General features: G+C 41.0%; 1 protein-coding gene and 1 long non-coding RNA gene across 4 annotated transcripts in view; both read right to left on the bottom strand.

The window, feature by feature from the left end:
* Nucleotides 1–24,954, bottom strand: part of LOC114547651 (thyroid hormone receptor alpha-B) — a 34,406-nt gene extending 9,452 nt beyond the window's left edge. The window contains exons 1-6 of one of the 3 annotated variants that reach the window (XM_028566925.1): nucleotides 24,776–24,954; nucleotides 11,529–11,590; nucleotides 11,042–11,098; nucleotides 5,985–6,085; nucleotides 4,179–4,326; nucleotides 3,725–3,930 (exon numbers count right to left, since the gene is read on the bottom strand). In XM_028566925.1, coding sequence (XP_028422726.1) covers nucleotides 3,725–3,930; nucleotides 4,179–4,326; nucleotides 5,985–6,085; nucleotides 11,042–11,098; nucleotides 11,529–11,590; nucleotides 24,776–24,831 — 630 coding nt within the window. In that variant the 5' untranslated portion in view covers nucleotides 24,832–24,954. Of the gene's footprint in view, nucleotides 1–3,724; nucleotides 3,931–4,178; nucleotides 4,327–5,984; nucleotides 6,086–11,041; nucleotides 11,099–11,528; nucleotides 11,591–16,585; nucleotides 16,731–24,775 lie in introns of those variants that run through there. The other 2 variants (XM_028566926.1, XM_028566927.1) reach the window with 2 other exon arrangements.
* Nucleotides 24,955–25,022: 68 nt separating this feature from the next.
* Nucleotides 25,023–25,171, bottom strand: part of LOC114548139 (uncharacterized) — a 109,472-nt gene continuing 109,323 nt past the window's right edge. Inside the window, exon 4 of the long non-coding RNA XR_003691324.1 lies at nucleotides 25,023–25,150. This is a non-coding gene — a long non-coding RNA (uncharacterized LOC114548139). The remainder of the gene's footprint in view (nucleotides 25,151–25,171) is intronic.

Genomic DNA, 25,171 nt, shown 5'->3' with positions numbered 1-25,171 from the left:
GTCTCGCATTGCCAGACCTTCCTCCACAGTGTCGCGGAGGAGGGTCTGGCCTGGTCCACACCCGCATTCCGGGATGGGAAAAAAACGTGCTCTGGTTTATCGGCATTTCTTTAAAAAAAATCACAATCGTCTTGGGCGGCACTAAGCACCGGACGGAGCCACAGTGCCACTTCAAAATAGCATCGGGAAGGAACTTGTTTTTGTGGAACGTGTACGTTCAAAAGTTGTTTTAGTCGTTCAACAGAAAACTCGGATTGGACAGATAGTCTAGCTAGCTGTCTGGATTTACCCTGCAGAGATCTGAGGAGCAGTTAGACCATAGTCCTCAGAAATCCACCAGAGTTTAAAATTCCAACACCAAGAAAGCGGAAGGTAACAAACATCCGGCCGATAACAAGGACATCCGGCGGAACTACCGTGGGCACAATGTCGAGAATATAGACTAGCAGGTAGTGAAACCAAAGGAATGATGTATTACGATGGGAGGTATTCACGATATGAATGTAGTCCTGAAAAATCCATCTACGATAATAATGATGTAATCTACAGTATCAATCTAACTATGTGACGTTTTACAGTTTGCATTGACAAAAATACTTGTCTATTTGTCTTGTCGAATCCACACCTGAAAACAATTTAGGCTCTTTCAGAAGCAAAATGGTTGCATCTGATGCATCTTATGAATTCAATAGATGAGTTCATAGATGCATTTAGATCAAAGTGCAGGTGAGAATGTTTGTGTCATGTGAAACTCTCTCTTTCCAGATATATTTACCAAGAACTCTATACGTATCCTTGCACTTCTGGGTACTCATGAGTCCCAGTATTATTTAATTGTTTTATCACATCGTTCACTCATCAATTTAAAGTCTACTGGCGGTATTTATTTTCAAGCCTGACACACATGCATCAGCACACTGTTTGTTCAATGTATTGAATTAAATTAATTTAGGGCACTTTTAACGTAATTTCTTCTCTGCAGTCTTTAGCTTGAGCTGACGCAGAGCTTACTGTAAGTCATTTGAGTAGTCATTTGCAAGCTAAAGCACAGTGTACAGTATGAAGAGCAGTGTCACTGCTGCCGTTTTATAGCTGATGTCCCCACAGGACGGGCAAGGCTCAGCTTAGCATGTAAATTCAGATTTTCAGGGCTCAGTAGCTACGCCCTCCAGAGCCCGGTTTGTGGGTGAATCCTGTGTAAAATAGAACGGTTTATCCTTTTAGATGAACCAAGCTCAGGGCTAACATATGCAGTATGTCACAGTAGCATGGATTGCTGTGCTAATCCTGGTTTTTGCAAGCCGTGCTCTAGAGACAGACTTTCTACAACTTTGTAGTTAATTCCAATTTATTACCGCTAGCTTTACACTTATTTTTGGATTTAATGGTCAATAAACCTAATTTATTGTAAATTATATCTAATATTCGAGTTAAAACCCCCCAGAAATTAGGAATAATTTTGAGTAATAGTTAAGATCAGAGAAACGTATGTTGATGGATAATCACACCTTATTTCGTGTATGGAACCATCCATGTTTTCTGGCAATTTGGTTGAAAGAATCCCATATTTTTCATAAAGAAACTTTGAAAACGGGTGAAATTTGACCCGAGGAACACAGGGTAAAATCTGGTAAGCACCTTAGATAATCTTGGACCAAAAACATGAGGTCAGTGTCTGTCTGTGTTTGTCTGTGTGCAATGAGGGAAGACTGATACCAGGCGTGGCTGTCCAGGATAAATCGGAGCACAATCGCAGCTGGAGGACAGTTTGAGGGAGAGAGAAAGATGAGCGCTCATGAGGAGGATTTGCGTTGGCTGAGATAAGAAGGGAGCTAACAGAAAACAGACGGACAAAATAGAGGGGGAAAGTAAGGTAGGAAACAAAGAAATGAAGACGGAAACAGATTAGAGTGAAAAAAAAATTGTGTTGCGGTATTAATAGAAACTATGAAGGGAATTAGGTAGCCCAAAAAGATTAGGATGAATAAACCTCCAAAATGCCAGAGAGAACTGAGGAATAAAGACAGAGGGACAGAAACAGACAGCTGGGAATACAGAGCAAACAAGTCATAAAGAGCTACTCTGATAGTCAGTTATGTGAAAAAAAGCCTCAGCTCACCCAGATAAAAAGAAAAATCTTACCATTTTTTACATAGCATTCATGTTTGTGTGAGGATATAATCCATATTGCCACTCTGTTCCGTTCTGATGTGGTTAAAGGCAGGGAAATTGAAGCACAAACAATAAAGCAGCACTAAATAGTTTACAGCGTGAAATGACCCCCCTGGGAAAGCTGTTTGTTGAGTGTTTTTGCACTTAAAGAGGGTTAATGTTCCTGTAGAGTCAACCCATCCTTAGTACTTGAAGAAATTGTTACTGCTGTCCTATGAAACAGATTTATTGTATCCTCTGATCCCTGTCTTGCTCCCACAGTCCCAAGACATGATGGGCAGGTTAATTGGCAACTCTAAAAATTGCCTGTAGATGCAACTTTGAGAAATCCATTAAGGTTGTTCAGTCACAGACAAAACAATGTGCAACAGCAAGAAGGGAAACTAATTCAGGGGCAGATTTAGTCCCAAAACGGACATGCAGCAGTTTTGTTTTAAGTCACATTTGGTGTCTGCAGACTAGGATGTGCACACACATACACTCCCTTGCAGAATTGGGTAGATAACGACATTGCGAACCCTTGCAACCCCTTAGATGCAGAAAGTGGAAGGTGGCCTTTAGAAATGGTGCTGTTTTCTATGCAAGTGCTTTGTCTATCTCTTTTGATAATAATAATAATAATAATAATAATAATAATAATAATAATAATATAAGAGTGCTATCACTGGCATTTTGATTTCAATGATTGATAATATTGATTGGAAAATATGTTGAAAGGTCCCATGACATGGTGCTCCCCTAATACTGTATCTGAAGTCTCTTTTATATAGGCCTTAGTGGTCCCCTAATACTGTATCTGAAGTCTCTTTTATATAGACCTTAGTGGTCCCCTAATACTGTATCTGAAGTCTCTTTTATATAGGCCTTAGTGGTCCCCTAATGCTGTATCTGAAGTCTCTTTTATATAGATCTTAGTGGTCCCCTAATACTGTATCTGAAGTCTCTTTTATATAGACCTTAGTGGTCCCCTAATACTGTATCTGAAGTCTCTTTCCTGAAATTCAGTCTTGGTGCAGAATTACAGCCACTAGAGCCAGTCCCACAATGAGCTTTCCTTAGGATGTGCTATTTCTGTGTCTGTAGCTATTGAGGAGGAGAGAGGGGGGGCAAGGTGGAGGGTGGGGGTGTGGCCTTGACCAACTGCCACTTTGCTCGTTTGAAAGCCATGATGTCTCTCTCTCTCATGGGTGGGCCAAATCTTCTGGGCGGGAAAAGCAGAGAAAGGGGAGGTAACCTTTCTCCTTATGACCTCATAAGGAGCAAGATTCAGATCTGTCATTATCTCAAAGGCAGAGCAGGATACCCAGGGCTCGGTTTACACCTATCACCATTTCTAGCCACTGGGGGACCATAGGCAGGCTGGGTGAATGCATATTAATGTTAAAAAACTTCAAAATGACATTTTCATGCCATGGGGCCTTTAAAAAAGTGCATACAATCATAATAAATGAATGTTTCCTGTGGTGAATCGTCAACTCTTTGGCAGATTCAAAATGTACACGAGTGCATACATCTGTACATTACTTTTGCCTATTGATGTATGCCTTCTTACCAGGAATTTGCGCTTCTGTTTCCACTGTGCGCCCTGAGCATTGGTGTGTCGGTGGGCCTCTGTCACCAGGTGGATCACCTCCCACTCGCTGTCGGTGGGCTCTGGACGGTTCTGGAGGGTTTTTACCATTCCCTCCCTCTTGCGCCGCTCCCTGTTCTCTTCAATCAGACGCCGTTTAGCCACCCGCTTTGAGTCATCCAGAACCACTGGGAGGAGATGGGGGGAGGCAGACAAGCAGGAGGGGGAGAAAAAGGAAAAATACCCAGAGAGAGAAAGAGTGTTAAGGAGAAGAAAGCAAAATAGATGTAATTAGTTGGCGTGATGCCTAAAGTCTGCATATAGTCGAAAGTTGCAGCTTCTATTTAAAGTCCTCACACCCTGCGTTAATACTGCATCACTACAATTGTGTGAGTTAATTTGCATGTGTGCATAACTACGTAGGTGCGACACTCACAATCCATGGCCATGCCCACTGCAATGCACTTCTTGAAGCGGCAGAGCTGACACTGGTTGCGGGTAATCTTGTCGATGATGCAGCAGCCATCGTACTTACAGGAGTAGCTGGGGTGGAGGTTCTTTTGTATGGTCCTACGGAAGAAACCCTGGAGACAGACGGAGAGGGAGAGACAGACATTCAGTGACGTTTGTAGACAAAGTAGAGGAATATAGAGGGAGAGAGGCATATAAAAAGACAGGAGGGTGAGGCTGAAGACAGGAGACTGACAACAAGGGATGAAAACTTTGAGTCTACAACTGCTGTTTGTCACAGTGGTAATGTTTTTTAAGACTTTTGTTATGGCATTTTTGGGCCTTTTTTTTTTTTTTGACAGGACAGCTTTAGACATGAAAGGGGAGAGGGGGGAATGACATGCAGCAAAGGGCCGCAGGTCGGAACCGATCGAGCGGCCTCTAAGTTGAAGACTGAGCCTCTGTATATGGACGCGCGCTCTACCAGGTGAGCTACCCAGGCGCCCAGGGCAGACATTTTAATTATCATTGCTGCTTCTTCTGTGTGATAAAACTAATTCAGAAATTACAACTTTCTAAGTTGGCCAGTACCTGACTTGCTACCAAATCTGAGGCAATTGGTGTAAATGTTAACATTCAAGAATGATAACTGCTGGAAGGAAATTAGGCAAACAGCATAGGAGAGGGTTTAACAAATTGTGGCTGGAAATTAATTTATATCTGTGAAATAAGCCTCAATATTTGATTAAAAAAATATTTTGCCGAGTGAAGATATCCCTGCATTATTGACTGCACATAGATTGATAAATAGAATAATTAGCATGAATCTGATGCCTTTAAAGCTGCAGTAGGTAGAAAGCAAGAATAACACCAGAATTTCTCTCCCCTCTCTGTCCAGCCCCTCCCATCAGACGAGCAAGGCATGCACTGGTATCATACAGTAACAGTAGAGAAAATGCTCTCCCAACTGTTTCCACAGTTTCACAATGTCTGCTTCCTGGACAACAAACTGAAATACATTTTTACACAACTTGGTTCTTTTGGCATCTTAATGGTTTAGCCTTGCATTAGCTGCAGCCCTGAGCCTTTGGCCACAGTTAGTATAACTATCACCGAAGCAATGGGCATGCTCATCTGCAGAACAGCCAACAGGAACAATACTTTATCTCTGAAATGACCTGTGATTGGCCAAAGTCTTCTGTCACAGGCTACATTTTCTAAAGCCTGAAAATAGAGCAAAGAGGAGGTGCAGAAGTCTATTTAATGAGACCACTTGAATTACAATATGCTGAAAAGTTTATTAGGGAAGTTTTGACGAAGAATGCCAAAAACAAACTACCCCATATATTTCTGTTTTTTTAGGGTTGACCAATCAATCATACGTCAAGCACATCAATGCCACCTCAGCTTAACCACAATCCATTCAGCTGCGCCTTAAAATGTCATTAATGAACAAACATGAACAGAAGCCGACCGACAGCAGGGAAGACAAATGGCAGAGCTGAGCGCTGACGTGACAGAGTGACAAATATGTTGGTATATCATCTTTCTGTGGCTGTACACAATGTGTCTTTGACCTTTGGTGTGTGCTTACTTTGAAGTGACTGCTTCAGTGTGTGTTTTTTGTGTGTGTGTGTGTGTGTCTGTGCATGACTGTGTGTCAAATATGTGACTGTGTGTAGATGCAGATCATCATCAGGTTTTCTGGCAGATACACTATGTCGGTTATGAACCTGCTGTGTCTGAAACTCTGGGATTTTGTGTGTGTGTGTGTGTGTGTGTGTGTGTGTACCTTGCAACCCTCGCAGGTAATGCAGCGGTAGTGGTAACCTGTGGCCTTGTCGCCACACACCACACATGGCTCATCCTTTTCGAGGTAGCTGGGGATGTACCCTGAGAGAGAGAGAACCAAGGGCAAAGACAACGTTACACTGAATAATATGTATTTATTTTTTTCATTGAAGATGTTCTACATACCAATACACAACATTTGTATCCCATCAGTATCACACTACAACTACTTAAAGGAATAGTTTACATGTTTTGAAGTTGAGGTACTCATCCATACTAAGCGCATTAGCTACAGTAGTGGTCGGCGCACCCCCCAGCATGTTTTTGTGTCTAAGTGACTGATGGGAACAACAATCTTTGACACTGGTCCAGTATTAAGCGAGATCGCTGCAGTTGGCAACGGCGAAGCAAGCTACAATGTAAGTTAATAGGGCAATTGTCCAGCTTGTGTCCCCTTCACAAAAGTGCTTGTTTTGCCACGACAGGCTCAGACATCCTAAGTGTCTGACAACATTATGGAAAGGATCCCTACAGAGATAGACCTTTAAAACCTCTTTAAGACCGTTCTGTTTAACCAGAAACCGCTCTGGTTAAACAGTGCTAGTGCTAGTACTAAACCCACCAGACCCCATTTAAAAAAGCAATACTTTTAGCGTGTATAGAGCAAACATATTTTCACATGTTAATCGATAAGCTATGTGTTTATTTCAATCAAAACTAGAGTTGTGATGGTTGGATAAGTGGAAAGACGACCCAAAATGTCTTTTCATAGTATTATTTAGTTTCTGTCGACTTTGAATGAAGTGTTTTTTTACGATGCTAAAATTACTGTTTATTTAAATGGAGTCTGGTTGGTTTAGCGAATGCAATTTCACTGATGATTAAAAAAAAGGATCTTACTCTTTAACAGAATGGTTGACCTCCTTAGAAATCCTTTCCATAATGTTGTCAGACACTTAGAATATTAATCTGAGTCTGTCAGCGGCAAAACGAGCACTTTTGTGAAGGGAAATACAAGCTGGACAATTGCCCTATTAACTTAGATTGTAGCTTGTTTTGCCTCTGCCAACTGCAGCGATCTCACTCAATGCTGGACCAATTCCAAAAATTGTCATCCCCATTAGTCACTTAGACACAAAAACATGGAAAATAGGGCCCAGGTTGAAAAATACCCAAGTTTCCTAAAAATCTTCCTAAATGTTTTCTGCTGGCGTATAAGGTTTATAATATAAGCAGTGTTTGTAAACTATTGCTTAAGGCAGCTCTTTGTTTTAAATTATGACACACATCCTCTTCAATTACATATATAAACATACGTGATCACAACATTACAGATTGGGTCTTTATTAGAATGTGGTTTTCCCTAAACATCAGTGTAGACTGGTCTATATCTTGGTATAGAGTATTTGAATTGTTCCCTCTCTGTACTCGTCTTCCTCCCACTGCAGCCTTTACTTTAAACTAGGAAAGAGGAAAGTTTGTTCTTTTTCAAATGACTGCCTACAAGACCAGTTAAACAGAGGCAGCAAGCACAGAGACACAGGAAATAGATTTCCAGTATAGCTAAGAAACTGGGAGGGGGAGGAGATGGTACACTGCAAGGCACACACATACACACACACACACACACACACACACACACACACACACACACACACACACACACACACACACACACACACCCCCCCCCGGCAGAGGGGCTTTGTACATTCTGTACATATATGTGCCTGACGTTCTCATGACATATATGCTAGAGTGTGTGTGTGTGTGTGTGTGTGTGTGTGTGTGTTTCCCGAGGCGTGGTGAGCACTGTGACTGGCAGTGTCAGTTGGGCTCTGCCTTTTGGCTTTGTAACAGATTTTAGAGGAAAAGAGGGAGGGCAAAAAGAGGATGGTGGGAAAGAGAGAAAAAGGAGGGAAAGACAGCAGCGAGTGCCAAAGGGGCAGAAGTGACATTTTGGCCAAAATGATTTAGATATACATATCACTGAAAAGCTCTTGGGCTCTTTCCTTTGATTAGGAAAACCCATTAGTAAACAAAATATGAATTTAGACGGAGAGAATAAAAGGAATCAAGGTGGAGAGGGAAAAAAAGAATCAAGTGAAAACGTCTGTGAAATATGGAGGGAAAAGCGTATTTGCTAATAAAAAGTAATGGAATAGAAAGACACCTCATCCTTGAGAGAGGGAAAAAGAAAAACACTGAGGCCAAAAGAAAACAAGAAATGAATACACGTGGGGGAGGACGCAGGAGGAGAATAGGTGGAAAAGAGGAAGGAGAAGAGGAACAGGCCAAAGGAAAGATAACGAGGACATCAGAGAACGATCATATAGGAAAAGTGTCAGCTTCAGTGTGTTGGCAGGGCGAGCAGCAGCAGCCGGATCCCTGAGCCAGTCTGCTGAGAACTGTGTTTGGAAGCCAAGCCCAAAATCAATACCGCTGCAGCTCTGTGGCTCTGGCTAACTGCCATTCACATGACGGGCCCTGCAAAACCTCCACCAACAAAAACCAAGGAAAGGGAAGGAGATTTCTTTTCTGGCGTGGCTGAGTCAAGAAAATATTTTGTCTTCAAAAGTTTTACAACACAACATCTGCCATTTGGTTTGATCAAAGCGTGTGAATCCGCGTGGCGTCAGGTCCCTGAAGGAGTCTCGGGACTGTTGCTCCGAGGTCCTTGCATGTTAACAGCACAGTGAGGTGACATTCGACACTGTAAACACTGACAAAGTCAGGGCACAGGAAACTGTACACGGAAGCTGTTGGACAGAATCTAGTGCGGCCACTACTGCTGTGTTTACTGTCCCTTTCCTGACTGGCACTCACATTTCAAATATTTTTCATTGATTACTTTAACCTCTGAGGACGAAAGACGCACCGGCGCGTCTAAACGATGTTTGACAAAACTCCTACTCAAAAAGCGATATTACAAAATGTCCTTTCAGACATTTATTTACTATTTTAATCATATATATAAGCTAAGACTTTGGTGAACTCATTTCAAGCACCGAAACACACATAATAAGGTTGGTTTTCAAAAGAGATTTTAGGACTTTTAAAAAGCGAACATCAACGTTTAAGCGCCAAATTATCGCTTTACACATTGCTCTAGAAAAAGCTGAGTTTGTTCCGAACATTTTGATGTTCTGATATAACACATGGAGATCAGTTATATTACATTTAAAAGGTAAATTTAAGAAGCTATGGGAAAATGCCCTTAGATCTCATAGGGTTAAAAAGGGATAGATTACAGTAGTAATATATGGCTGAAAATGGACGAGGGCGGCAACATTTCTATTTTCAATTAATCTATAGATTTATTTTGATTAGTTGATTATTATTTAATTATTATTTAAACTGTCACGTTCAAATTGCTTATTATGTCTTAAGACAAAGTGATTTGATTTACAATCATCTGAGACAGTATACATTTGCTAAAAAGTAGAAAGTAAAACTTATTTAATAAATGTACTAACTTAATTACAAAAAAATAACTTCATTGATTGTTAAAGCTGCTTTTCATGTATATTCCATATGATGCTAGACGCAAAGCGGAAGCAAATGTAATTTGCAGCCAGAGAAGTCTAGCAACTCTTCGTTGGCTTGCGAGCTGGAAAAAACAAATTCTGGTCAGGCCAATCACATCGCGTATAGAGTTGGTGGGCGGGCTTAACATAAAGACGCCAGAGTTGTAACGGTTCCGCGTGAATTCCCTGCTACTTGAAAACAAAGAAGACGGCCGCTGCTGCTGGCGAACGGCGGTCTTTGGAATCAGCTTTGGCCGCGACTCTGGAAGACTTGGAGATCAGCACTGAAGTCATTCTTAAACAAAGAAGATGTGTTCGGAGTTTTGCCGACCGGATACGGCAAAAGTTTAATCTATCAACTAGCGTTGCTCTGGTTGGTTGTAGCGCTGTCCTATCGCATGTAGAGGGAATTTGAAAGACAACCGTTTATCCCGCCCCTCGGATTGAGCCGTGCCAATGGTGAGTTCCCAGACCCAACATCTGGATGTGGGTCTGTCTTGTCAGGCTAATATGATGCCACAGCGGCATGCATACGTCAAGCTGACAACATAGCCGTACACATATTATCGCCTTTTAAACTTGTTTAAATGTCTTAGCAAACAGTTGCCAGTTCACACATCCAGCAGACATGGTGCAAATTAGCATTCATTTGACGTCTCTGGCCAGCTGACAAATATTTACCCTCCTCTGTTTTTGGTCTCTACCAACTCCTAACAAAATATCTGGCTGCTCTCTCTTTAGCTGCAAAATGATCCACTATGTTCACCAGCTTGTTGCTAAATGTGTCCGTCTGCCGTTTGATGCTGAAAAACAGCTGCCCGCTGGAAACAAGTTTGTTAAAAGCAGTGAGAGTGAACCAGAACTGTGAAACTAAAACGACGAGCTTAAAGATGCTAAAACGCTCAGTGGAACTGCAGAGTCAGCTCATAATTCTCTGTGGGTGTGTCACTCACTGCGAAGTGTAGCTTTTAAATTTGTCGAATAATCTTCTGTCCGTCCACTAATTCATTCACTAATCATTTCAACACTAGAATCGATTTAGTCATCTCAGAGTAAAGTGCTTTTTTTTTTTTTTTTATTTCACATGTAATATACCTCTTTAGTGATTTGACAGGGATATGCTTCTTTGCTTAATCCAGATTATGAGCTGTGAATGTGGTCGAAACACTGACCAACATCAATGCACGTTAGACTCTTTAGTGTCCTGGAAGCCTGTTGAAGCATCCAAAGTCTGGCTGAGGGCCCACTCTACCGCAGGAAAAAGGTGACATCATTACAGTGCCTGTAATTCAATCCCATGCAAGCAGGCTGACATATCGTCATACTCTCCCAGTTGAAATGAACCGTGGCAGGTAGAATGTGCTACAAGATTCCAGCAGTGATGCAGAGAAGCAGGCAATAAGCGAGTTCACTGTGGAGAGGACCGGCCTTGGGAGATATACAGTATATTTTATGAATGCCAAATCAACCATCCTGTAGATTTTTATGTTGGTGCTCCTCCCACCCTACCTCCGTCCCCATCACTCTCTCTTACCTTCTTTACTCGCTTCTTTCAGCTCGGGGGATTTGGAGCTGTCACTCAGACAACGTGCTGCGTCCAACAAGAAAGCAGACAAAGCACAAGGCTTTCGTTTATTGATGACAGATGCCAAGATTTGTTTTACTTTTTCTCTTTGGACCACTAGCTTCTGTGCAGTCACTCAACTGCATGCATTCACTGTGGTGAGGCTGACAGCTAAAATATTCCTTTGATAAAAAGTTTCTAAGAACACAAAAATGAATCAAAATATAGCTTTTCTAAATGAAAGGTTCCCTGCATTTGGAGAGCTTTTATTCTCTAAAAAGGAGAGGTGTGTTTCTAAAGAGACAAAAGAAAAAAATTCAGACTTCATTCACACTTCAGGTACGAAAGTGGAGGTTTGTTTGCTTATAGCTGCCACTGCAGCGCTGCTTTAGAAAGTCTCTCTCTCTCCTGCCCCCCCCCACCCCTATTATCAAAACACCACCCATCAGTTACTCACCAGTCATACTCTTCAACGAACATTGGCTGTTCTTCCTCTTCCTTTTCGGGCCATTGAGCCACCTGAGAGAAAAAGAGAAAGAGAAAAACAAGTAAAAATGCATGTAAATATATATTCAACCTTTATGTATCTGAATAAAAAGACGCACATAAAAACACATTGCAATCTGATCTAAACTGGATCAGCCAGAAAAGCCATCTGTCCAGTTTGGCTACATATGAAGGAAGACATTTGCTCAACAAGTCACCTAATTCCACCATTTCCTGCTATCTGAAACTGCAAAGCACAGAACAAGTAAGCAGGACGGCATTGGTTCCCTTGCAGGGGACACGTCACGTTTGTTGACAAGTCCGTCAGCTGCACCATCGTGCTAACGAGAATGCTCATTAACCCCCAGGTGAAAATACAAAGGCTCGTGATTAGATGAACTTTTTTTTTTTTTTCGGGTAGGTAAAGATCTAATGTTAATACCACACATAAAGGAGGTTGAGGACAGAATTAGAACACACAACAATAAACCGAACAGGAAGGAGAAAATGTCATAAGCTTATGAAAAAAGGACACTTTCTAGAAACTTTTGTATTTCTCTCTTCTGGTATTACATTATCCTGTGTCCCAACTCGGGCTGCGCGATATGAGGAAAATATAATGCTGTTGAATATTGCAATAACCATATTACTTGCGATAAATAAACAGATATTAAAGTGTACTCGGTTCTGCTGCTTTCAGTATTTGCTAAAACACAACATGTTGAAATTAAAACAAATGAATGGAAATCCTTTCCAACATTCTTTTATGATTTTATTTTAATGTGAGACAACATAAGGAACCACAAGTGATACAAGACAAACAGACGGTCACATGAACGGTTTTATTAAACAAATTAACATTGAATTGAAAAGATTTGGCAGAAAAAGTTCTAGAGGGTGCTCCCAAACTGAATCCGATACAATTAAACCCCCAAAACCAGCCTAATTATTAGGATAAACATGGGAAAGCCTCGCAATAACAGACGCAACACAAAGACAGCAACTCTATTATGCATCAGCAACATGCTCAACAAGCAGGTACACTCAGAAACACACCTCCAACCACACTGACACAAATGTAGAAGGGAGGAGGGAAAAAAACATGTCTGAAAAGAGAGTATGGTAGAGAGAGAGAGAGAGAGTCAGTCAGTCAGTCAGTCATGCAGTCAGTCAGTCAGTGAGTGCTCCTCATCAATGCTTGATGTGTTCCGAATCCCAAGAGTCCAGCTCTGTGCTCTCAGACACTCCCAGTAGCCTCCAGCTCTCCTCCCACACCGCGGCTCTTTAATACTCCCTCCAGGAGATGGAGCAGGACTCCATTAGCACCATTAATACAAATTCCACTCTGTAAAGATGCAACACACAGGCCTGCAGGTTACATTTGCTCTGGGAAGGAATTGTAGTACAGTATGTTATTTATGATCTGGAGGAATGATACCTCCTGTGTTGCCATTTCAGATTTTTTTTAGAGCTATTGTACCGTTTAAAGTTTTTCCCTATCCAAATCCAAGGTCTGGTGTCATATGTTGTACAGATTATAAATCCCTTTGTGATTTGTATATATATATTAATAAGGTACTGCCTATATTACTGAGGCATTTAGTTAGGGCTGGGCAATATTTATATCTATATTATTCCGACATCGATATATGAGGCTAGATATCGTCTTAAATTTTGCTGCATTACAGTAAAGTGATGTAATTTTCTGAACTTACCAGACGTACTAGCTGTTTTAGTTTTTTTCCTTTACCCACTTAGTCAATTCAATTGTATCCACATTGTGAACACACATGGTGATATAAAAACTCTAAAAAAATAAGTCTAAAATCTTCCTCCCAATTGAGATATTGCTTCCAAGTTCACGCTCGACAACAGGTGTTTGGCTGTTGTCTGCTGTCACACCATTCCTTGCCATTTTGTACAAAGAGGTACAGTATCAGTTACAACTCTGGAAAGCTAAATTTGAATCAACTTTGGGACAAAGAAGAGAAAGCAAAGGTTTAAGTACTAGTTTGAACTTTCCTGATGCAGTTTGATCAGCTCTGAGTACTTATTTTGTTTCCGCTGTACTTTGCATGGCGGGATAACCTCACTGTGAATTAAGTATGCATACCAGCATCTCTGGTTATTTTCTAATTGGTCACTTTCTAATACGTACTGTGGACCTGGGATTCAGTGATGGAAAAACATGGTTTTCAAGTCACTCAGTGCATGAAAACATATTCTTGTTTTCATGCTTTATAATGTAGAGATTTAATGTGAATCAAACGGTCTTATAGACAATATTGCATTGCTTCTAAATTACTCTCTAGGGCTGCGCAATATATTGTTTTTTTTATTGTTATCGCGATATCAACTGGCACAATAGACACATTGTGAAAGGCTCAGATAACATCAGTAGAAAAACTTAAATTGTGCCAAAACTATGCAGGAACTCATAGTGCACCTTTAACGAGAGGTGCTGTAGCTGGTGCCGACTCGTCCTCGCTGATAATTTCTTGGCTTCTTTTACGTTAGCCCAGCCGCTGCTTGGTTTTATAAAGTAATTTACAATATTTCCCTGTTTCGCCAGGGCTTGGGCTTTGACTTTCCCGCTTGCTTGTCTCCGTTTGTTGTAAATCTACGGTAGTCTTCTGCATTCAATCAGAGCGAGAACGCAACATCTAGTTTTTCCTTTATCGCATACGCTACAATCTACAGTGATTTGTAAATGAAAAAAGATGATTGTTCAATGTTTTTGACATCATGACAGTTGTTGTTAATGGAACGAAAGATATAAAAATCAATGTAACCTACTTTAACACAATTCAAATTATGCAGAGGGAGACAATTAGAATTTTCGGTCCTCATCATTTTTTTTCCAGTCAATGACAGGTAATTACAGGACAACGAAAACTCAGATCGTGCAGTCCTATTACTCTCCTCTTAAGCCAGCATGTTTTTATGTTTCACACCAGCAAACAATGTTTGCCCCTTGAAAAACATAACAATATAATAGCCTGTTAAGTTCAGGAGTTGCTGTAATTGAGCTTAAATGTCAACACAAACTGCCCTTCACATTTTACCTTGGCTTCAATTATAGCAGTCTTGTTTTTCACTTATGGCTTGCTTTGCCCTTTTCAGAATACATCAGATAGTTTAGCAGGGCATTAAATGAAGCTTCTAAACAGCCTAGTGAGGTAAAGCTTGATTTAAAGCGATTGTGCGTTTAGTATCTTATTAGAAACTAAACTAAAGGATTTAATGTTCCTGTCATGGTGGGATGTGGGAGGAGAATGGAGGACTTCTGACATGACTCCAAAACCTAAAGGTGTCGCTCGCCTGTGAAGCAAGACTTATTTGCATACAACCACAGCAATGGTTGCAAGGGTGCGAATGTCACAATCTAACGAGTTAAGAGATCTGAAAACTCTATGAACATGGCCGATGTCAAAAAACTGTCAAAGCAGCAGAAAGACAACGTGTGTTTTTTTACTAACTGCCACTCAAAGGTAAATATCGCTCTCTCTGCCAATTGGCTTCCACATCAAACCCTACAGCTGCTGGAGGCGACAAGCGTCACATTGACAACTATGTGACAGTTCAGTCTTCCCATGTGGCAGCATGTTGAAGATTGAAATATAGGCAGAGTGGATATAAACAGATACTCTTGATTCATGTCTCTGTGTCACTTCTACAACAACTATGCCTTCTCTGCATCTCTGTACTGAGATCTTGCATCCCAACAACAGGTCACTCATAACCACAGGCCTATAGACCACACTTACATGGGTATTTTTGAAAACTGTGTTTTCCCCTCCTTTTGATCTAAAAAAAAAAACCCTCCCTTACACACAAGCACCGTTTAAAAAATATTGTCCAACCACATGAAAATGCAAAAACACATTGAAGCACTGTCAAGAGCAGGCAGGAATATAATCCAAACGCAATGTTGGCCAATCATACAAAAAAGATGATGTAGGCCAATCAGAGGCCTAAAAAAAAAAGCAATCACTGGAAGGCTACCTGGCTGCAAGGGCGCAGCAATCGCTCCGTAGTGCATTCGGACGCCTCTGTTCCGCAATTTAGTGGACGAGTAACCAGCGCTGTTTTGGCCATGTCCGCCATTGCACAAAACGTCGCTTTTTGTGACGCCTCACAAAGGAGGTAACGACACACACTGTGACATTACTAGTAGTGACAGCACTAATGAAAATATTAGCAGTCCTTGCAGCTAAAAGAGGAGCTTAGCACTCTTGGCTAGTGCTTTACACCGCTCTAAGAGCTCTCAGTGGAAAGAGGAGAAAAACAGTGTCAAGTGGCCCTAAGAAGCAAGCAAAGAAAACAAAAACATGACTACAGAGCAGCACCAATACGCTTTAGTGTGAAAAATAATTAACTTCTTGTTTAACATGATGGTTTGAAGCACAACTCTAAACAAGCATTTGAGCAAACCGAACAGAAAGAAACACTAATTTGGGTGCTTATGCAAAAAAGCAGGCAGCCTGACAGGATTTGAAATGATATCACACAGCCGGTGAACAAGAGGCCACATGCGCGACAAATACAAGTACGCCTCAAGGAATGCAAGGTTCTGCAGGTTGGGGCAAGATGCCCCTGTGCAGTGCAGGCATACCACAGATCGCTTTTCAAATTTCAGCTTTCAAAATCTGACGGGAGAGGGATTGCAACACAACGCTGAGTAAGCCAGCACACTGTGTACACTCTCGGCAACCTGAGCCAACCCCACACATACTGTACTTTTCCCCCTCTGGCCTCTGCGCGCGCGCGCGCACACACACACACACACACACACACACACACACACACACACACACACACACACACACACACACACACACACACACACACACACACACACACACACACACAGTTAACTTAACGTTGACATTTATTAGCAACAATATGATTCATATGGCCTGATAGCTGTTCAGAATATGTACACCTGCTGTACCAACAAACAGCCTAAAACAAAATTCAGAATACAGAACAACATGAGCCAAAAAGATGTGACAAAAAAAGACTTACAGTGCTGACCTGACGATGCAGTGGGACTGTAAAATATGCATGGCAGAGGAAAAGTGCTAGTTGAGGTGGCAGATGTAAGTAACTAGCTGTAACACAGCTCTCATACGTAGACTTCTGTCTAGCTGTCTTTCTCACTCTCTTACTCCCTGACGTCTCTACCCAGTTGTGCTATGTTTAGCCTGCCGAACGACATAAATACACTCTGCCTCTCCCTCCCTCTTCCTCTAATCTGTGGGACTTTCTTGCTCCGCTGCTAGTTCCACCCAGTCTACCCTGATTGGAGGACAGCCAGCTTCTACACCTGTGACTGTGGAGTGCATCCAACATGTAATTGCTGTGCTGTCAGGTAACTGAGCACTCTCATGAGACTCGACTATTTTAGGACAGGTGCCGGTTTCATTAAGGCAAAAGCAGCGCGCATGAGCAAATCAGCGATCAAAACCAGTCAAAGAAGTATCTGTCCTTAAAGATAATTCCCCTCAAGTCGGCACACCTAAAGGATAACATAGTTGTTATTTTACATGTTTGTTGTTGTCAACAAATCCCACCAAAAGATCAAAACCAACAATGTGTTTAGTCTGTCTCTAAATACTCTATCTTGCCTAACCTGTCTGACCTAACACTCAGTCCCAAACTCATTGGTTCCTGCTGGAGACCTTAATAAAACAATAAGATCAGATCAACTTTATTGATCCCACACTGGGGAAATTCGGGTCACAAATATATATATAAAAAAGGGCTCAGTAATTTCCAAAAACAGTGGCTCACTGAAGTTTTTAGCAAACAAACGAGAGGAAATAGTGCATTTGTTGGGGACTATTTTCAGTGGCGGATTAATCTACATTTGGTGCTCTAGTGAGTATTTGTGGCAGCAGGACGGTGTGTTTGGGATTAAGTCAAACATGTCACCCAGTGCAACAGTGTGGCTCACTCATGTGTTTTTAATAGTCTTTGGACAGCAATGGAGCTCTATGGCACAGAGGAAGAGGATGAAGATACACAGTAGTGTCTAGCAATTCACATAGTTTTGGGTTTTATGTATTATGGTTCTTAACGGCAAATAATGAAATGTAACAGTATTGTACATGTGGCTCTCCATTAACAATTCCCTGACTACAATGTCCTGAAAGAAATAGCCTCTAGGTTCTCTAAAAAAATATGCTGCTATTGAATTTTTTTTTATTTCATTTTCATTGCAATCACCTCCATTATATTTGGGTTGTGCCAGAAATCTCACAGACTTCAAAACCTCTGCAAATAAAACCCAAACTATCTGCATAGCTAGATACAACTATTTTGGGGTGAAGTGACCCTTTAAGTGAAGAAAACTGAGAGGCACCTGCTCTGAGCTCATGCTCTTTAAACAGACAGAACAATACAGAGACACTCGGAACAGTCCAGAGAATTATATCCATAACAGCGTCTGAAAGAGGATCCCTGTCCTATGTTTTTAGCACCACAGTTGCCTTTTGTTTAGCATGCATGCTACAGGCCTACAGCTGGGTCCGTCCCGTCCTATACATGCTGCACTAATGGGACACTTTGTTCCCTTATGTATCCCGCCACTGTCTAAATTACAGGCTAAGGAAGAAGGGGATATTACTGCAGCATGCCACTGAGTGAAAGCAAGACAACTCCCTCTGTCTAAATACACAAGTTTACAGCAACCCACACATAACCTTCAATATTGAACATTGAGCTAAATCCTCAAAATACATCCGGTACAATGAAACTATACAGACTTCATGGCTAAACAGCCTGTATTTAGCTCCAATGAGGTGACATCAATCATTGTGTATTGTGTGTATTTTGCTTCTTTAAATTTTATTCTATATTTTTCTAAAATATTCCCAAACTGTATGCATAGTTACGGTTAAGCGATTCATTAAAAACAAATCTCTATAACTGAATTAAATCTCATATATATATATACATACATACACACACATTGAAAAAACCCAGAATAGGATTAATTTTCCAAATGTTTAATGTACAAACGTGCACATTTTAAACAAAAATATTGGTCATTTTTAATGAACCCCAGCAATCTGGCGCTGCGTCCAACCACTAACCTTTTCCTAGAGATGAATCAGTCCTTTTTTCCCTTTCTTTGTGTATGTCTGTATTTTTATAATTATTCTTTTGTGTGCTTGTTTTTGCAAATTTCAATTATTTTTCAACTTTGTACTTCTGGCTACTAGGTTAATGGGGTGACATGAATCTTTCATATTGAACTTGACTTTTAAAATGTAACTTTAATTGTATTTGATAAAAATAAGTCCCAATTTAGCAGGACTACCTGCCCTTAAATCCACCGGGTAGACTATGCTGCTTGGTGTGGTGATGCAAAACAATGCTGTGTAGATGAACTTTCACCCGTCTGCAGCAGCTGCATCTCTATCTATGTCAGCTTATTTGCATATTGTGATTTATAGGTTGTTGCATTTGCACTTTTTCTTTTTTTTTAGCAGTGAACAAAATCACAAACAAAACACTGATCACACTACACTGATGAATTTGTCCAGCTTGTTCTTTTGCACAATGACATTTAATGATAGTAGCTAGCATCATTTTAAATGGAAAACCCAATGTACTGGAGCAGTGATTCATGCAGCCATGTGAAATCATCAGTATCATCCATTCACACTTATTATCCACATTAAATCATTATATAATGGCTCAAATTCTTTTGTGCTAATGCAACATTAGTGCAGGTGTGCCCACCATTTCAACGATCAGAAATCCGTTGTTCTTTCTCATTTTGTAACCTTTAAAACTAACAAACAGTTTTCTGTAATTGTGGTCTCAGCTGTTAAGAGTCCTGTTGAGATTCAGAGACGCACGCACGCACGCACACACACACACACACACACACACACACACACACACACACACACACACACACACACACACACACACACACACACACACACACACACACACACACACACACACACACACACACACACACCTGCTGCTTTTCGCTCTCAAATTGGTGAAAATTGCCAGTTGAATTTTGGTTTACACACTAAACCACAGTGGATCTCCATGATGACTGAGGTTGCAGTGATCTGACGCAGGTGAAGATGAGGTTATCTTTCAGTAACAGTTCCATCGCCAAAGATATTGCATTTTTAACAATAAGAACCTCATACGCAACATACGCATTGCAATCTAATGCATCCACAGATTTCAATCGACACAACAGGTGTGCTATTGTGTCATCCCCAGTAGATCTACTGTATGTATACACCCAACACATACAGTACTTCATGTACACGCCCATATACTGCATACAGAACATAGTGATTAACCAAACAAAAGACCTTAATCCTTTGACAAAGATACAGGTATGTCCAGTACAGTAGCTCTAAGAGTACAAATAACAATGCCTCTGACCCGCGCACAACAGGACTTCCTCCTGTCTCGGGGCAGAAAAACACTTCAGATTCTGAACAAGAGAGAGATTAGGGGGCTGTGGCCGACATTAAAGGCAGTAAGGAGGATAACACAGGGAGACCTGACTTTTATGTCACAGGAGGTAAAAAAACATTTTAAATGCATTATGTGAAAAAAGATCACACTTTCTCCTGGTGTGTCAAGATGCAAAGGTTTTTTTTTGATAGGAGATAGTTCCTATTTCTGTCTATATGTGTGAGTGTACGTTCGGTAGACAGATATTCCTCCCTTTGTCTGCACAAACAGGTTTGAGTGTATTCACAGATCATGCTGCAGGGTTATTACCATCCATCTCACACAACTTACAGCTGCGAAACAGGTCGTACCTGCGGTGAATAAAACATTCTGATCAGCACAGATACCCGAAAGGAATCGGGAACACTATGTACAGTACTAATGTAATGCTACAGCTGAATTACCTCTAACAATTCCATCTTATCGGCTCAGTAATTGAATCAGAATCATTGTTGCCCGAATTTATTTTATAATATGCAGTTAATATATATATATATATATATATATATATATATATATATATATATATATATATATATATATATATTTGAGCTGGGCAATATATCGATATTATATCGATATCGTAATATGAGTAAGTGTTGTCTTTTCCTGGTTTTAAAGGCTGCATTACAGTAAAGTGATGTCATTTTCTGAACTTACCAGACTGTTGTAAGTGTTCTATTATTTGCCTTTACCCACTTAGTCATTATATCCACATTAGTGATGATTATTTATCAAAAATCTCATTGTGTAAATATTTTGAGAAAGCACCAATAGTCAACCATACAATATCGTTGCGGTATCGATATCGAGGTATTTGGTCAAAAATATGACGTGATATTTGATTTTCTCCATATCGCCCAGCCCTAGTATATATATATATATATATATATATATATATATATATATATATATATATATATATATCTATATCTATATCTATATCTATATATATATATATATATATATATATGGCACACCATGATATATACATATATATAAAACCTTTATTAAAAGGGTAGAATATGTCACATTACAGCATTAAAATGTCTAAAAACAACTAGACCTATGTTATATATTTACGAGTTGTGTATAGGACTGCACGATATGAGGAAAATATGCACAAAGCGAGAACGTTGTTGAATATCACGATAATGGTATTACTAGGCAGAAGAGCGTGATCAGCTCAAGACTACGCACACTGCCACGCACGACTGACAGACTGAGGAAGTCATTTGACCCCAGGGCCATACAACTCTACAATGTTTCACAAAAGGGAAGAGAAGAGATAGACTTCCCTGCTCAGTCTGACTGCCTATCCTCCCTCTCCACCACTTCCACTACCTCCTATAACAATAGTTATGTACTGACTGTCCACTGCAGTCACATTTTTACAATACATTTTTGTATCATTATAGTCATTTTCATTAACAAATATACAGTATCTAGTGTGATTTTTGCACCCATTTTTTGTACCCAACAAAGATGTTTTCTTTAGTCTGTAGTATAGGCCGGGATGTCTCTGCAGCACCACAATACTTCAATCTGAATGGTTTGACATACATATTTTGCATATTCATACAAATATTGCTCCCCAGTGTTTCCTTTAGGATTTTTTTTTAGCAGACGGTGCAGGTCCGAAATGCCGAGTGACGCGCTATTCTCCGACATGCACTCTAACAATGCAGCCCTATTTCTGATACTGTGGGGGGGGGCGGAAATGTTGCCCCCCATGGTCAAATCCTGGTTGCCCCCCACGGTCAAATCAACAGAGGAAACATTGCTCCCCCCTCTGCGGTTTTTGGATATTACACATGTCCACATTGCGATTTTGATAAAATTACGATTAATTGTGCAGCCCATATACACTTTTTAGATCATGGTGATTTTTAAACCAAACGTCTGAAGTTACTAGAAATACAATCTGTTAGTGGCAGCTCCGCTTGCACACCTTCAGCCTCAGAGAAACACTGATTTTTAACGCGAAACTGCTTGTTACCAGTTTTAATCACCAGGACCGAACATTGAAGAAATCTCCAACCGGGAGAAGCTGACTGCAATAACGGCAATGGTGGTAAAGACTCCCATGATCTCACGCTACTTCATGACCTCACCAAACGGAGAGACCTGGCCAAGATGGCACACCATGACAAGTAGGGCTGTGCAATTAATTCAATTTTGATCGCCATTTCAGATCCTATAGATCACGAAAACAACTATTATTTTGCACAGTAGGTTTTGCAACTAAACTCTTATTTTGTCTTGTGTTCTGAATGAAAAAAGAATGTTTCAATGTTTTCACATGTTTTCACTGTCGATTTGTTTAACTGTTTCACAAGTTCAACAAATGCAACATCTTCCCAAAAGGTCAATGAGTAATTTTGTTAAATAATCTTGAGTTCAATAATGACTAGAAAATTTATGATTTTTTCCATAATCGAGCAGCAATTAAAAACAGTCAAGGAACACCAGATACATAATACAAAAACAATAATTGCACTCTTTTCTCAGTTTTGTTTATATCTGGTCTCATATGTTTGAGTGGAGGCTCTCAGATAAGGGCAGTGGATAAAAGCAGGCGGCCTCTTGAAACACATCAACAACAAAGATTCCTGGATAAAGAAAACCACACACACAGACACACACACCACTGCGGTGTAAGCCTTTGCCACTGTTAATGCAACACACTGCAAGCAGCCTTGCATCATCTGTGTGGTGTCATGTTAGGAGAAGTGATGCAAGCTGCAACTACAGTTCCCCGTTTGAACTAAATCCAGCATGACACACACTGTACAACAATTTAAGCATCATAATGAGCCATAAAGCCATCAAAACATGAAACTTTAAGAAGCAAACTGACACAAAAAAAAGCCTCAAACTTCCTGGTTTTAGCAGCTCAGATAATGTTAATTGTGGCTAATGTTTTGACTGTCAGACAGAAAATCTGTTCACATTTATGCAAAATATATGGTTGACTTCTCAAACAATCTTCAATCCGTTGGTACAGGTGTATTTCCTGGCTGCATGCTGGTAACCATAGCATCACTTCAAAGAGCCCGAGCAGTTCAAAACAACAGGATGACAACATGCAGAGAGGAGGGGCAGAGATTTAACACAATCCGCATTCAGTCCAAACACACCGCTGACATCTAACTCTATGCAGCAACGGCTCCAGTCTCAAGTCCCAAGAGCTTAATTCTTTGTGCTTTTAATTACCCGTGAGGTGCAAAGCGCTGCAGCCACCACTCGGTACAGGTGTTGGAACACAAGCGGAGATACACCGAATTCTTGCACCCACACATCTCAGATATAAAAAAAGAAAGGCCGGTGAACAGACTCTTACATCCATGACCGCACCAACTGTTCCTGTCCCTGAGTGCCAGAGCTGTTAATCTCCTGACAGGTGTTCATGTTAGCTGAGGAATCTCTCCAGGCCCTGCCGGATTGACTTTCTTAACACAAGCTTGTAATACAGTGCAAGGAGACACAGTGGAGCGGAGCTGCACTCTAGGCAGCCAGCTAATCTCTCCACATGGTAATAATAACATAAACCCATCCTGATATTGTTATTGTTACAAACATTTAAGTTCAATTGTAGAGACGCAGAGAGAGCAAAATAGTTTGGCCTGTTTAGTGTTGCCTTCAGGTGTTCTGCTTGTCGTAAACACAAGTGCTTTGTTTTTTAACAAAATACACAAAAGTGTATTTTTTTTGACTTTATGAATGACCATAATGCATACATTTATTGTTTTAATTATTTTGCTGGTAAAAAAGATTTTTTTGCATGCAGCTTGCAGTGTTTACTTCCTCAACAACTCTAAATCAATCCGTCCGTCTGTCCACCTGTCCGTCCATCTGTAGCTTCCAACATCTTCCTACACATCCGATCCATTATTTAAAACGTCCAGACGCGCTTGTGGAAGTGACATCTGACATTACAACTTTCCCAGAAAGAGAGATTCACTTTTTAACGTCCCTTCAAACTATAATATGATTTTCTACATTAACTGAGGTCCCCTCTCAAAGCCAAAGCAGATTGATATCGACTGATAATGCTTTCATTCACCCAGAGGGCCGAGGGCCCCCCCCCTCCACCCCCCTGCCCCTCTTGCAGCGGCACAACGAGAGAGGCTCCATTCCACTAATATTATGTTTTCATTTATGAGAAGGGGGCTTAAACAGTGCAGTGTTTGTTTGTGTTCGGGCTGGCCTGACTGGTTGTGATTCTCAAGAAATGAAGGAGTATGGGGGGTGGGGGGGGAGGAGTGTTGGGGTCTGATGTAGCTTGAAGCCTAGTTCTCAGAAAAACAATTTAGTAGAGAGGAAGAGAGAGGCGGTGAGGAAGAGCGAGGCGGTGAGGAAGAGAGAGGCGGTGAGGAAGAGAGAGGCGGCTTCGTTGTTTAGCTTGTCTGGAAAAAAAAAAAGGTCCACCATGGGAAAGATTTTGGACGATAAAAGTGAGAGTCAAAAACAAAGATTCTCTTTTTGGATGTCCTCAGAAAACATAACACATGGTCCGTTGCTGCTGGAAATATAACACATAACACCATTACATAATAACAGAAAGCTATGCTTGCTTCATGTCAGAGGTGTGTTTACATCTGGAAAGACAGGAGGTGAGGGTTCTTGAAGCAAATGTTTGGTGTGGCTTGAGCAATCAGAAAAAAAACGCCTTTTGAATAAGTGGAGGATTTGCTCTGGAAACAGATAACTCACCGTTTCTCTTCTCCCTCTGATGGGTTAGGGTCTTGCTCCTTGGGCACGTCTTCCATTCACCTTAATTCCATCCAGCAGCCAATCATGAGAGACTGAGGCAAGCCCCACCCTCGGATGCACACTTTTCATTCGCCAGTTGAGAGGGCTCCGTCAGTGAAACATGACAGGCTCCTGTTTTTTTTTTGGGGAGGATGGGTGGGGGAGGGGGTGGGGTGGGGTTGGTGGGGGTCTCCACAGGTTTCCGAGGTGAGGTGGGCTCGCTATGAAACTGCAGCAAAGTATGGAAGATGTTGGAGGTCAATCAGCTGGCACTGCGGCCAGGGGCTTGAGGTGGATATCAGTCCCAGGAATGCGGAGAGTGGAATGGGATCCAATCTGGAAGAGAACAAAAGACAC

Source organism: Perca flavescens, chromosome 21 (assembly GCF_004354835.1).
Source record: "Perca flavescens isolate YP-PL-M2 chromosome 21, PFLA_1.0, whole genome shotgun sequence".
Classification (NCBI taxonomy): domain Eukaryota; kingdom Metazoa; phylum Chordata; class Actinopteri; order Perciformes; family Percidae; genus Perca; species Perca flavescens.
Note: the sequence above shows the minus strand (reverse complement) of the source record. Positions and strands in the feature narration are given on the sequence as shown.